Raw genomic sequence first — 15,081 nt, forward strand, 5'->3', positions numbered from 1 at the left:
CCACCACTATTCAAAAAATAAATAAAAAATAAAATAAAATATATACTGCCCACACCACTGTCCACCGCCAACCACCATCCACCGCCTCCCACCACCACCAACCACCGCCGACGACCACCACCACCACCACCGACGACGACCACCACCACCACTGTCCACCACCGCCAACCACCGCCGCCACTAACCAACACCACCACTGTCTACTACCACAGCCGCCGCCAACAACCGTCACCCATCGCCGCCGTTAACCACCATCGCCGCAGCCAACCACCACCACCATGTGGAGTCAACTTGTTGAAGTTGTGTCAATATCGGAGGCAACTAGCTCAAGTTGTCTTCAAAAGTAAAGACAACTAGCACAAAATTATCTTCAAAAGTGAAAGCAACTAGCCCAAGTTGTCTCCAGATATGGAGGCAACTAGCACAAGTTGTCTCCAAAAAAATAAAAATTATACACAAATAAGTGAACCTAGTGTGAGTCGAACACACATCTTATGACATATAGTCAGTTGTGCTACCATTGCACCACAGGTTCGCCACACCATCAGTGCTCAACCAACAATTCAAACCACCACAAGACAAACACCATATCCTTCATCTCTGCTACTGCAAAATCTACCTGCAACAGCTTCATGACCACAGCCGTCTATGCACACTTGCAACATGAGCCAATAGCTGCAGTCACTTTCATGCCCCTACTCAAACACCATCAGCAATACACAAGCAGTAACAACTTCTTGTTCTGCTTTCACTGCCTGGATACATATTGAGTTCATGCTCAACTTCCTAAGCATTCATCTATCCTCTTGACTTTAAAGCACGAGCATCAGCAACACAACCATCATCAGCAACTCAACACAACCCTGTGTTACCATTATACCACAAATTCGTCACAACTACTCTAAGATAATTTCAGATGAATGAATGGACCCAAAAACATAACCAAGTTGCCTCCGAAATGGAATCAACTAGCTCAAGTTTCCTTCAATCTGGAATCAACTAGTCCAATTTTCCTCCAAAAGTGAAAGCAACTTTCTCAAGTTGTCTCCAAAAAAAGGAAGAAACTAGCTCAGGTTGTCTCCAATAGTGGAAGCAACTTGGTCAAGTTGTCCTAAGATAAACTTCTTTACCTGGGTTTCATCCACATTTATCTAACATATTTTGAAAGAAGATGCAAGGAAAGTACTCTACAGCAAAGTTAAATCACACCCATAGCAGCAGAATAATCCCTCCACTTTGCTGCAAAGTTAAAAACTCAAAAATGTAAGCAAAATGATTTGAAGTTCAAGCAGAAAATGCAATCAAAGACATGTGTACAATAAAGTATAAGAAAATGAATATAAAAAGGTATCAGGAGTTCAAGACTAAACCATTTGAAACAGGAAAACATACTTTTCACAACAGAGTACACACAAAGACAGATTAACACTATGAAGCCTAATGAATACCATAACACATTCAATAACGTGAACATGTAACATATCAGTACACGCATTAAATCTCATATATGATAGTAAAAAATGTACCTAATCCATTGTCGTTGAGGAAGTTGAATGCATGACCATGGAACGAGTAAGTCCTCTTGCACACACACATCCTTGGCTACAATAACATCATCTCCTACACTGCAATTAATCAAGAAGCCAACCATTCGTCTAACCCGGCAATTCAGCTCAAACTTCTAACAACAGAACCTGCAACAAGCTGCTTTCATATTACCATTCAATTACCACCTGAACCACACACCAATACTGCATCTGCAAGATCAATTCAAGACTAATTTCAGTATCATCATCTCTTGTAACACACCACCACCTCCCACTGAAGCAACATCAATCACCAATTCAACACCATATGAGACTGAAGTACCACCATTTTCCTTTATTACAGCAGCAACCTAACATTCATCTAACTTCAACTCTGGCATCAGTATTGCCTTGAATTATGTCAAAACTTACAGCAAAACCTACAACCATCACTAGTTACACATACTCACTTGTATAGACTGAGAAATCTGTGTAATGAATGCTGCAGAACAACACCACTTCAGAATCTGGTTTTTTCAACATTATTGAAAACAAATTCAGAAGATTAGCAAGATGGAAACTAAATAAAAACAAATTTCAATCAAAAATAGAGATTTACCGGTTGGATTCCATCTAACTGAATCTTTGAATCGATTCTCATCGCTCAATATCCAAACGAATTGGAATTAAAGCTTCAGAAGTTGGGATATATACAAAAACAAACCACTAATTCCATTAATCTATGAACTCATACAGTAGTAAACTTTGAAACATGAAATTGAGAAGGAGAACCTACAATCGGAAATTGAAACATCCTAACGAACCCTAAATTCTTTGATTAAAGTTTTTCAGTTTTTTTTTGTATCGTCGAACTCAGATTAATAAGAATCATCTTCAAATCAAGTATTTGTTAAGCTTCAATAAATTAAAATTTCGAGTATTTAGTTCGAAATTACCAGAAAATGAAACCTAAATTCAGATCTCTCGATCTCCTGAAACTAAATCTGATATTGAAAATCAGTGACAAACCGAGAAAAAGAAGAAGATGATATTGATATTGAACTCTTGATGATGATTATCAAACCTGGTTTTTGAATCTGAAGGTTGGCGCTGGTTACGGCGGTGGAGAAACGATGTTGAATGTGGTGGTGGTGATGGGTGAAAGCGGAGGAGAAAAAAGTAGATCGAGAGAAATTTCTACTGATTGTGGTGGTGGTTATGGGTGAAAGCGGAGGAGAATCGGGTGTGGTACTATAGGTGGTGGTTTAGGTAGTGACAGAGCTGATAATGGCAGCGATGAAGATGGTGGTGGCGGAGACGAAGATGGTGCTGGTGGTGAAACGATGTTGATGTGTCGGCTAGTTCAATTGATTCTTCTCTGAGTGAGAAATAAAGAGAAGTCTGAATATAAGATATAAAGGTTAAAAACGGGATTATGAGAATTATTTTGTTGAACATAATTTCATTTTTCCATTAGGAGTATTTGTAAAGACTCGTAAGGGTACTTGTGCAGGATCCATAGATAGTAGGGGTGTTTATAACATTCTCACTTTAAATTTTTACGCGTTGACTACAGTTGAACCTCGATAAACGAATGTTCGATAAATGAATAACCTCGCCAAATAAATAATTTTCTCTGGTCCCGACTTGGGCCAAGGTGATAAATGAATAACCTCGCTTAATGCATTAATGAATAAAAAACATTGGATCCTTAAAGGCCCTATAGAAATATAAACGAATAATCACTGGATTATGTATAAAAAAATATATATATAAAAATAAACCAAAATACATAATCAAAAAATTTTACATAAAAATATATGCAGGAGTGAACTCAAAAAAAAATCATCTATGGTTGATTGTCTTTTTCTTCCTCCCAAACCAAAATGCACCGTATCCTTAATTTTATGCAATGCTTGCACAATTTCTGGAATATTTTGCTCGTGTTGTAGCAAGTAATTTTTTAAAGTGACAATTTCTTTAAAAGCATCTTTAGATAACACATTTGGTACGACGCTACTATCATCTGGTTCAGGATCATTCTCATTATTCATTACTGACTCAATAATTTCTTCGTCTGTTGGAGACTCCATAATTGCATCATTCTCGTTAGGATAGTTCAAAAGATCACATTTCTATAATGTAAATTAGAAATGACACCAATTAATTTTTGGATTTTTTCTTCTAATTGACCATTTTCTGGTATACTTGTACATTTTCTCCTATATAATTTAACTTCTTAATTGAGAAAATATTGTCTAAATGAATAAATATTCGTTTATAGATAAATAAATATTTTATTCATTTATCGATAAATAAATAACCTCGCTAAATGAATATTTTTTCGTTGTCCCGGGAACATTCATATATCGAGGTTGAACTGTACATTGGATGTGAGACTCGTTTGAAAATGGTGAAATGGATCGGGTTTTTAAAAAAAAGCCTTCAAATGCATCAGGGCATCAGGCCGTTTTTGTTCGTTCTTCTCGAGAAAAAGAGAGCTGAGTTTAGGTTTCCATTACCGGGCAACCCACAAAACTAAAGCCACTCCATCTGTCTGCTTCTTCTCCCGCCGATTAGTTAAGATTTTCCATTAGTTCGTTGACAGACCAACCAATCAATCCTGCCGTGATCATTAAGAATGAGAAACTTAGGGTTTTTTTGGAGAAGTATGGTTCAAAATTCAAATCATTTTGGCTCCTTCAAGAACCCAACAAGAAATTTCTTTGGTCTCTCTTCTTTAATCCGTTCTTACTCTTCAGGTATATATGGTTATTGTTTTCTCCTCATTACTTCATTGTTTGTAATAGATTCACATTGTTCAATTAGGAATCTAATTCTTATACTTGTTCCAGGTTAGGAATCTAATTCTTATACTTGTTCTAGGATTAGATATGCAATTATCGACTGATATGATCAGAATCATGGAACAAAGGTTAACAGCAATTGAATATAAATCCAAATATCTCGAGAACATACTAAATCAGGTAACTTTGTTAAGGGTTTTGAAAGGTGCTTCACAAGTGTTTGATGAAATGTCTCAAAGAAAAGAGAGATTTTTTTACAGGAAGGTTAAACTAGTTTATAGTGAGTTTAGTTTGTATCATTTTTTGTGGACTATTTAGCCAAAAAAATATTCTATGGATCATGCTTCTTTTGTATGCACGCAACCTACGTAGAAGTAATCCACACTGTTGGATGCCAGGCATTCATCCCAGCTGATGCAAAGGTTTCTAGGTCAGATGCGTGCACTGTAATGCAAGATCCACAAATCAGTTAAATTGACGCATTTTATCTGTATGGTGATTTGAACTTGTTATCTTTTTGTATCATGGTCCAAGGGATTGCTAATTAAGGGTTGAATTTTGTTGAATTGTTTGGTGTAAACTGAAGTTAGCCAGAAGCCTCGCCAGCAGATTACTCACAAGCTAATAAGGAGCTTCGGAAGCTACGTGATTCTATGGACCTGATAAATGATTTGAGAGCCAAGCAAAAGGTAGTCATTTATCAGCAATCTTGGGAAGATATTTGGATTGTTCATTTTATTTTGGTTGTTCTGCGGTGAGGTGATTTAGTCGTTTTTTTTAGGAAATTGATGGCTTGAAATCGCTGATTGCTGAAAGTTCAGAAGATAAAGATATGTATGACATGGCAAACGCAGAGTTGGGTGAGGCTACAGAAGATGAGAAGAGAATTCAGCAACTCTTGCTTAAGTCAATGCTGCCTAAGGATGATGCTGATGAAAGGGATTGTATTTTGGAGGTGAGAGCAGGTAACCAAAAAATGTGTTAATTCGCCCAACTTTTTTGCTTATCATTCAGTGTTTGTAGAGTTGCTCCATTTTCCCCAGTGGATTCTCTTATGATTATTACCATCATCTCATGCAGGGACTGGAGGTGAAGAGGCATCTTTGTTTGCGATGGATATTTTCAAAATGTATGTTTTTGGACCTGATTGAGTTACCTTTTTCGTTCTTACTTATTGTTGGTGATCTTAATATTTATCTGGTGTTTTAACAGGTATGAGAGATATGCACAAAAGAAAGGTTGGAAGTTTGAAGTTGTAGATATTACGGAGTCCGATCTTAAAGGATACAAGGTTCGCTTTCTATATTCTGCCGTTTTGCTAATGATATCTTTTTAGATGCTATGGCTTTGTATCTTACTGCAGGCTGTGCTTCATTTTAGGAAGCGAGTGGATCAATTACTGGGATTGGAGTGTACGGTACACTTAAATTTGAGAGTGGAGTTCACAGAGTGCAGGTGCTTCAAACTTCAACTATCTTAATATTCACTCATTCTTGTTATTAAGGGAGAGGGTAGGAACCTAATGCTTTCTCTAATACTACAGCGAGTTCCGTTGACAGAGAAGTCTGGACGTGTGCATACTAGTGCTGTATCTGTTGCAATTCTCCCTCAAGCTGATCAGGTGCTCAATCCTTTCCATTTCTCTTTCTTTACGCTGTTGTGGCCTTCTTTTTAAGAATGAAAAAGCTAACTTTTTGAAGTCGGGTCTTCTACAGGTGGATGTACAGTTGAAGAACGAAGATTTGAAGATAGATACTTACAGATCCGGTGGTGCAGGTGGTCAGCATGCAAATACAACGAACAGTGCTGTGAGGATGACGCATATTCCATCAGGGATTACAGTCACCATGCAAGATGAACGATCTCAGCATATGGTAGTGGCCTCTTTAATCTCATCCCATTAAAATTTCATTTGAGACATAACTTTATTATATTTGCCTCTCCTTGTTGAGCATGGCTGTGTCAGTTAGACTAGCTTTCTGTTTAGTCCCCAAGTTCCATGGTTGTGATAAAATATTTACTGGAGAAAATAACTTAATAGTCACATTGAATAGAATTAGAGCTTCATTTGTGTATCGTTTTTGCTTCACCCAGTCATTTCTTTTTCTCTTTACCTTTGTACCTTTCTCGAGAAACCAAGTGTAGCAAATATTATCCAGAACTCCGTTTAGGTTCAAACCCATGCCGGAAGATGGAACTAATAAATTTGTAATTATAAATCTTGGGGTTTCACTAGTTTTCTGTATTTTTGTTGCCAATTCACAGAACAGGGCCAAAGCCCTTAAAGTCCTGTGTGCAAAGTTATACGAAATAGAAAGGTTAAGAGCTCAGATGAGTCGATCGCAGCTCAGAATGGAGCAGGTTAGTGAAGATCTACAGACCCCTTCTTTTTTTTCCTCCAACTTCAGCTGTCTTTAAACGTTGAAGGGCATTTAGTGATTAGTGGAATGCTTGAGCAGATTGGTAGTGGGGACAGGTCAGAACGCATTCGCACATATAACTTCCCTCAAGGACGTGTTACTGATCACCGTGTAGGGGTCACACACCACTCAATAAACGATATAATGCAGGGAGAAGGCTTGGATGTCTTTGTTGATGCCCTTCTTTTACGGCAAGAGATGGATGCAGTTGCTTCATTTAACTCTGATTAATGGAAGAAATTAATTATTTGTCAAAGCAACAAAAGTAAATTCTTGTTTGTCGCCTTTTACTGATGCAGAATAATGTATGTCTTTGTTTTTGGAGAATAATATATCTTAGCTTCATATAAGCCATGTTTGTTATAACTATTTACAGAGTATTACAGCTTACAATAATCGGCTGTTAGAGGTCAAAACAAGAGATTGTTAATGAGATGTGGTATGCCCCAGGTTATTTTTGTCAGGACGTTCAAAAAAAAATTTCACGACTTTTGATTTCTGACTCTAGATGGACGTATCTTTGTCTCTAGTCTTCTCAACAGATGTTGCAATCCTTGGAAAGGCAACTAAAACTTCATAAAACAAATCTTCTTTTCTTTTTCTTTCTGATACAAATTTTATCATTTGATTAACGGGTAACCGATGTAGGCAATAATCACAAAGTCCCAGTATTCAGGGCACAGAACGGGAACACAACAGGGTTCTCCCCTTTGCACAGCCATGTGAACAGTCCCAGTAATGTTAATTATCCTCGACATACACAACCCAGTCAATATTGTTTCCAGAACCCTGAGGGCTCAACAGAACACCCTAAATGAAAACACTCGGAAGAGACCGCTCACCATCGACTTTACGCTCCCCATTCACCGAAGGCCTCAATCTGCAGACCCCTCACCTAGAAATTTCATGTTAACTGCAGGCATAATGTTGCTTCTGCATCCTTTAGAAGAGAGTCTGCAATTAAACTTTTCATCTTAATGTTGCATCATAACAGGCTTAATAGCAACTATACTAAAATTAAAACGCCTTGGCAAATTTGATAATTCCAGTCTTGGTTTCCTTGTATTCTGGGATCAACAAATTCAAATCTTCCTCTTCGAATACGAGAACAGTGTATTAAACAAGACGCCATAACAAGAGTAAATGGCATTATATTCAAATGATATAAGAAGCTATAATGTTGCAGGTTAAAGAAGATTTGCTTGAACCAGATTTGTACCTCACCTAATGAAGCAGGAGCTGGTGCTGGTGTGCTGCAGAACAATCCTATTTGATATGTTCAAACATAAGTGAGCTTCAATACCTAAGATAGAAGCTTCATGCAACTAAGATATCTAGCATACGCCCTACAACCAAGGTGAATTTAAACAACTTACCTGGAACAAACAAGCCTACTTGAGTTCATTCCATGAAGAGTTTAATTGGTAAGGGAGCATATGATGTTGCTCAGAGATATGTAGATGAGTTACTACGAATTACGCAAGAAATGAAGACATACTGTATGATTGCAGAGTCAACTACTAATTATCACGTCATTGGCAATGGAAACTTTTCACATTAAAGAGAAGATTATGTAAGCTACACTTTTAAGTAGTTAAGATATCCAAATAAACGTATAATACAAGAAATGAACCTTCTTCATCACGAAGGTACAATTAAGCCATAAGTATTATTATAAACCCTACAAAAACAAAGCTAGAGAACAAAAAGAGGATAGCCTGAGACATCTCTACATAATTCCAAGAACAGATAACAGAAAAATGAAGAAGATTAATGTACCAAAAAACTCTCGAACTTCATCTGGCAAACCCAGCTGACAAAATCTAGCTCAATCGAATCTGGTGCTGTGTATAACCCAAGAACTGTATTACTCAGAGCTACTGCATCTGCAGCCCAAATCAGAAAAGTTAAGAACACAAACAAGAAATCCCATACATGTCAATTAACACCCTTAAACCATATAAAGATTAAAAAATTCAAATCGATAACTTGGTGCTACCTACCTCAACTTGATGTAAGTATCCGAGGCCCATCCTTAGAGTCTGCAAGTAGTTTAGATTTGTCTCCCTCTTTTTCTACACCTTGTCTATTCTGAGGAGTATGTCTCGAAACTAATCCAAATCTATCAAATTCCGCTGGTTCTACACGGTTTAATACGTCAAGCTTTTTCTCCTCCTTTACTGCATTAGACACGCCATGTCTTACTTCACATCCCATAACCCCAGGAGCTCGATTCATCTTATTCATATCCGATACACCATTTTTCAAATCCTTCTGCAATACAACTGGTGTATAAAACTTCACATTATTCAAACCCCTTCCAGGTGTATCCATTTTCGTTGCCTTCAAATTATTCTGAATCAGTAATTGCGCTTCCAATGCATGACTAATTGCAGCATTATTCACTTTGGCTTTCTTTTTCTGCTCCTTCACCAACCTCGCCACTGGAGCAGGACCTGGCCGCGCAACAGCAGGCGATGCAGCAACAACAAGAGCAGGAGCTGCAGCAATGACAGGAGCAGGAGCTGGTGACGTATTGACAATTTGCTCAGCCCCATTCTCGTTTTTCTCAAGTAAAATAACTTTCTCTAAAAACTCTTTGGCACGTTTCCTAGAAACTGTAGCTTCATTAACTCTTCTCTCAGCATCAACCCTAGCTAAACTCGCTGCTTTATTCATGGAATTGGATGAAATCGTTGCAGCAGCAACAAGTACCTTAGCAGAATTCACATCTATAACCTTCCCCTTTTCACTCTTGGTGACATCGAAAAATACAAAATTAGGGTTTACACAAGGTGGACATTGATAATGAGGATTGTTTTTTTCCCCTTTTGTTAAATTACTAGCACAAGATTTATGTGAAACGGAGGGGCAATTTTGGCACATAATACGATCGATGGCGAATGAAGATGATGATGAACCTAAATTATAAACTTGGAAACAAATTGGGCAAAACAAACCAGCATTGAATTTTAGAACACAAGATGTGCAGAGATGACGGTATATACCTCTTTGATGAACGTTGTGTAGTATCCATTGATTTTGTGAACCACAACCACCACATTCATTCGATTTACGATTCATTCTCTAAAAGGAAACCCTAACGATTTGGGCATAATGATTCTCTAAAGAGAGACAAGACAAGATCAATGGCGTTCTCAAGTCAATAAAACGTTTTCCGTTTTTGGTATATAAATAACGGCTGACTTAAAAATAAATGATGTAAGGTATCACCGTTCTTTCGGTAACTGTTGTGCACACTGCACAGTGGAGTTTCAAATGGGAGGAAACACCAAGTTTTTGAATAAAGTTGTTTATCATAAAAAAAAAGAAATAGAAAAAACAAAAAAAAAAAAGGTTATTTAGTTTGTGGGACTTACTTTTTTCGTGGCGAGATTAGGGTATACTCGGATTAATTAGGGTATACCTAATGAGACAAAACCTGGATTATTTTGAGGTAAAACAGGACATCCCTTAACCATATATTTTCTAAATGCTAATATATCTTTGTTTAAATAACACTAAAAAAATCTGATTAGGCTAATTAATTAAATTTACATTAATTAGTTGAGTAGATTAAAATTTATAAATTTAAGTTATGAAATTTTGCTTTTGATTGTACTTATGTGGGAAGATTTTTGATGAAAAAAAAATTGTTTTGAGGATATCTTTTGTAACGGAAATGAAAGCACACTACCCAAACATTTCTAAAAAGGGGATTGCAAAGTTGTTGTATGAAATCATTCTCAAAATTAAACAAGAAATCAACACTTTCAGTTCTGAAAGTATGAAAAGTCGACAAGGTCGACGAATGAAGAAGATGCATACTAACTGGGTCTATAATCCATATAGTGCCGACTAACACGTAGCCGACAGGGTGGTGTTCAAATACCATGTCGACTTTATAACTATATGGACTCAGGAAACACGAACATTTTCAAAGAATTAGTTGATGGAGAAAAATTTCAAAACCAATGACTGTTAAAAACACATTTAGTCGGCATGGCATTAAAGTTGAATATCGTGCCGATCCTGTAAATAACAGTTACAGATATTAACAGTCGGCAAGATCTTCGACCTAAGATCTTGCCGAATAGCCCTAAATATGAAAAGTCGGCAAGGTCGTGGAACAAACACCTTGCCGGCTAAATAACTGCAGATTCACAAATTCGATTTTTCTGCCCTAATTTGACATGCAAACATAAAATTGAAGTATTAAATAGAGTTTTAAAAAATTAATCAACAATGAAAAAATCTAATCAACGATTTTTTTTCATTTGAAAACGATAAAATATAGAGAAGAAGAAAGGAATTAATCATTAGATTGATGAAGAAGAAATAGGAAAAGAATAAGGTTTGGATCTAAAACCAAAAAGGGGTAGTTTGAGTTATTACTAAGGGAAGGTTAATTAGGTAATTTCATACACATTAGACACCCCATAACCCACTATTATGGTTGGGAATAAAAATGGGTATACCCCAATTAATTTGGGTATATCTCAATCTTGCCAGGTACTTTTTCACCTGGGTTTGGTCTAACATTTGTTCAGCCTTTGCGTTTGGTCTAAAGACCAACGTTGACCCGTGTTGACTGTCTCAAGTGGCGACGTGTATTGTTTTCCGTCAACTAAATGAGTAATGACTGAAAGTTTTTGAACTTTACTAACAAAGACAGACTAAGTCCTAAACCTTACACGTGTCGAGTCCACAATCAGTCTCCAAGAAAATGAGATCAATGGCTAGGATTAGTTCTTCTTTAGATAGATATAACCTAAAAAAAACTATCTACCTGTTTCATTTCTTCTCCACTAGACATGATTTGTTAAGCACGGTTTTTAGGATTTCCAGAATTTGAAGTATAACATCATTATACGTCGTTCAAGAAGGTGATTTAGTGTTATTATTAGGATTTTTAGCTAAACCTAAAATTGAGAGAAATTAATTTCTCTCAATCATTATTCACCTGAAACTGAGACGAGAAAAAATAGCGGTTGCTGCTGTTAAATTAGAGAGATGAAAATAAAGAAATCAGGGAATATGAAGGTCGTGATATGAAGAACAAAAGAGGAAAATTATGATGCTGCCTAGAACAAGAAAAAAAGAAATTGATGATGAAATCGAAGTTAGGTTTTGCCATTTCTGTAATGAAAAAAGGGATATGGTAGCTGCTACTGTTGATTGAATAGAGAGTATCAGGATATGAAGGTGTTGTTGTTGGTGTTTTAAAATGGGTTGGATGGTGGATTTACGAAGAATAAGAAGATGGGTTTGTTAATATCAAGACGGAGACAACCATGAATGGGTAATTGGGGGTTTTGTGTTTCTCTTATGGTTTAATTAGTGATTGGGGTTTCAACATGATTTTTGTTGAATGGGTGATTTGGGGTTCAAGTAATGGTGGGGTGTCGATTCTGATTAGTGGGTATGGTGTTCTTAGGCTAAGTCTTATGGGCTAGATATCTAGCTGCTAGATTGGCCATCCACATCAGCCTGGGCAACCTTTAGGCTTAGTCTTATGGGAGAGATTGGATGGAGAGATTGGCCAAAATGTGTTGCAAAATGTGAAAAAACCGTTGGGAAAGAGTTAACACTCAATCTGGCTACTTCTCTCTCCTAGCATTTGTTCGCAGTTTCACTAGCAGCGAGATAGAAACGCCGAATGGTTCGGCGCTCAAAAAGTGTCCAAAACGCTGAATGGTTCGGCGTTAAGAAAATCTAACGGCTGAGATTTAGTTCGGCGCTAAAAAGTTAACCAAAACGCCGAACCGTTCGGCGCTAAGAAAAAGTGCCCCAAATGCCGAATGGTTTGGCGCTCCCTATGACGTGTATGGCCAATCTCGCACTAGTCTAGCCCATAAGACTTAGGAGATCCCCCAAGTTGACGTGGATGGCCAATCTAGCAGTTTCCAAACTCTCCCATAAAACTAAGCCTTATGGTGTGTCTAATCTAGCAGATAGTCGCTGAATAGAACGGCGTTGGACGCCTAATGATTCGGCGCAAACACATTTCCTTGTTTCCCGGCATGAAAAAGTACGAGAGAGTTTATATAAAAATTATTTGTATTCTTCTCTGTCCCATACGGGACCACTAGACCATGTCAGACAATATACAGATTACTACATTCATCAAAGGCAATATGCATCACTAGTTTATTTCTTTACGGGACCACAGTGCAGGTGTCCAATCTTTAGCCATCCATTCTTATCTCACTGCTCCAACTATTGCATGTGATGAATTTAATTTTACTCATCAATCGTACAACATTTCATTGAGCCCCGAATGGAACAGCGTCAGTGTCACCTTTTCAGCGCCAAGTTGTTCAGCGTTTTAATCTCGCTAATAGTTGGACTGCGAGTACCTTCTAGGAGAGAGAAATATCAACTATCACTGTTAACTTTTTTCCAACACTTTTTTCTTGATTTGCAACACTTTTTGGCCAATCTAGCACTCCAATCTAGCCCAGAAGGGTTAGCCTTACAATACATAATAATGGTAGGTTTTGTTTGCAGTTCTAATTTTGGAAGAAGATGATCCGAACTTTGATACAAATCGGTACAATTGAGTAGAATCATTACTGAGTGCGTCCGAGTCAGACAATTTAACTCGGTCATAGTGGGTCGAAATTAACGGGGTTAAGTAATTTCATTTTGTTGAAAATTATTAATAATTATGTAACAGAAGTCAAGATTTGAGACAATCAACACGGGTTAACGTTGCTCTTTAGAGCAAACGCAAAGACCGGACAAATGTTAGATCAAACTCAGGTTTAGGTCAAAAAGTAAGTACCAAAAATCAAATAACCCAATAAACCCAAAAAAAAAGTTTTGGACATTGCCAAAACCGAATAGGTGGTCCCCTGTAAACCGCGGGGACATGGAACCCACAACTAATTCTGTGAAAGTCGGTTTTGGCTTAGTCCAAAACTCTCGATCTGTTTAGAAGAGTTGGATTAACGTCTCCCATAAAGGAGTAATTTCTGCAGTTCATTTTTATCACATCTTCTAACCATTGACCTTGTATATAAATGTAGAACCACGATAGTTTCTCAGAAATTGTCGTCGATGATATTGTCAAGATGAGTGTGTCATTCAAACAAAATACAATGACAGCTATAATAAACATCTAATTAGTATGAAGAAGCCATTAAATATGAAGTCAACTAAAATAAAAATAAATACATAAACCCTAAAAGTCGCTTAAAAAATTAGTTTTGTTTAATATTATGGTTTAGTAAGTAACTGTAACCAAATCGTTCATAAAGATCTGTAATTTCATAACATGTCTGATAGATTCAGATTACAAATGAGGAGAACCAAAAGATTTGGAATTAGATCAGGTAGTTTAAGTCCTTATTAATTGTGATCAACTTTGAGACTTGTTATTCTAGAATTCGTATCTTGAAAGATACGAATTCGTATCAATTTTGAGACTTGTTATTTTAGAATTTGTATCTTGAAAGATAGATAACAAGTTTCATACTTGGCAGAATTCAGATCCTCTTGATTTGGACACGACTAGATTGATCTTGGGTATTGATTTGTGAGATCGTCTTATAACTCTTCTGCACAATCAGGTTCACCGGATTCGTTGTCTATACATATTGATTTTGTAAGAGATCAGAGAAAACTCTATATACATATTGTTCAAGGATATTTAATTAGATTTACTTGCAATTATATTAGGTTTTATCCATACAGGTTGCCGAACGAAAAAGTTAATGGTTTACTTGGTGCCTCTTCTTTTCATGTAGTATCTGGATTCTGACATACAATTGATTGTGCACCTGGCTATCATCTAGAATTTAACCCATACCTTTTAGAGAAATTCCAGTGAAGTGGTAAAATGTAAAAATTCGCCAATTTTCACACTGCGGTGTGATAGGTGCCAAATATTGCATAATTCTCTAACATTTGATTGGCATTTACCCCATCTCATGTGTTTTAATTTCCAATTTTGTAACATATTTTGTGTTTTAATGTCTTCAAGAATAATTACTTAATACTAACTAATTTTGTGTTTTTAGGTAGTGAATAAAGCTTGGATGCTTAGAAGAGGAGATAAAGAGTAGAGAAATGGTGAGCTGAGACAACCAAAGGAACAAGAGGCTCTTAATAAATTGGCATGAAGATTGTAGGAAAAGTATCACACAAAAGCTGCGCAATCCGCTTGCAAATCGTCCGCAAGCCGCTGTCTTGAAACGAATGGTGGGATTGGAAGAAGATTATCAAAAGACCCAAGAACTTGGACCACTTCCATCCAGTACACCCACCAATAATCGATGCAACTGCTCCGCACCGAGTCACCTCATCTTTTCTCCTCAATTTCAC

At 37.0% G+C, this 15,081-nt stretch overlaps 2 protein-coding genes and 1 long non-coding RNA gene across 4 annotated transcripts; 1 reads left to right on the forward strand and 2 right to left on the reverse strand.

The window, feature by feature from the left end:
• Positions 1–222: 222 nt before the first annotated feature.
• On the reverse strand, positions 223–2,341 carry LOC113361887. The gene is made up of 3 exons (XR_003365403.1): positions 1,527–2,341; positions 1,131–1,239; positions 223–863 (listed from the first exon to the last, which is right to left on the reverse strand). It is a non-coding gene; the product is annotated as an uncharacterized LOC113361887 (long non-coding RNA).
• Positions 2,342–3,968: 1,627 nt separating this feature from the next.
• On the forward strand, positions 3,969–7,189 carry LOC113357998 (peptide chain release factor 1-like). Of its 2 annotated transcripts, none has more exons than XM_026601495.1 (11): positions 3,969–4,288; positions 4,382–4,513; positions 4,924–5,022; positions 5,115–5,298; positions 5,414–5,462; positions 5,546–5,624; positions 5,714–5,788; positions 5,877–5,954; positions 6,049–6,207; positions 6,599–6,694; positions 6,793–7,189. In XM_026601495.1, the coding sequence occupies exons 2-11, from the start codon at positions 4,421–4,423 to the stop codon at positions 6,982–6,984; spliced, it is 1,104 nt and encodes a 367-aa protein (XP_026457280.1). In that variant the 5' UTR covers positions 3,969–4,288; positions 4,382–4,420; the 3' UTR covers positions 6,985–7,189. The 2 variants fall into 2 exon arrangements, with proteins under 2 accessions (XP_026457280.1, XP_026457279.1); XM_026601494.1 differs by having other exon boundaries at positions 4,413–4,513.
• A 1,099-nt stretch (positions 7,190–8,288) lies between these two features.
• On the reverse strand, positions 8,289–9,928 carry LOC113358000. Its single transcript, XM_026601496.1, has 2 exons — positions 8,757–9,928; positions 8,289–8,639 (listed from the first exon to the last, which is right to left on the reverse strand). The coding sequence occupies exon 1, from the start codon at positions 9,835–9,837 to the stop codon at positions 8,758–8,760; it is 1,080 nt and encodes a 359-aa protein (XP_026457281.1). The 5' UTR covers positions 9,838–9,928; the 3' UTR covers positions 8,289–8,639; position 8,757.
• Positions 9,929–15,081: the final 5,153 nt, after the last annotated feature.

The sequence above is a fragment of the Papaver somniferum genome, chromosome 3 (assembly GCF_003573695.1).
Source record: "Papaver somniferum cultivar HN1 chromosome 3, ASM357369v1, whole genome shotgun sequence".
In the NCBI taxonomy this organism is placed as follows: domain Eukaryota; kingdom Viridiplantae; phylum Streptophyta; class Magnoliopsida; order Ranunculales; family Papaveraceae; genus Papaver; species Papaver somniferum.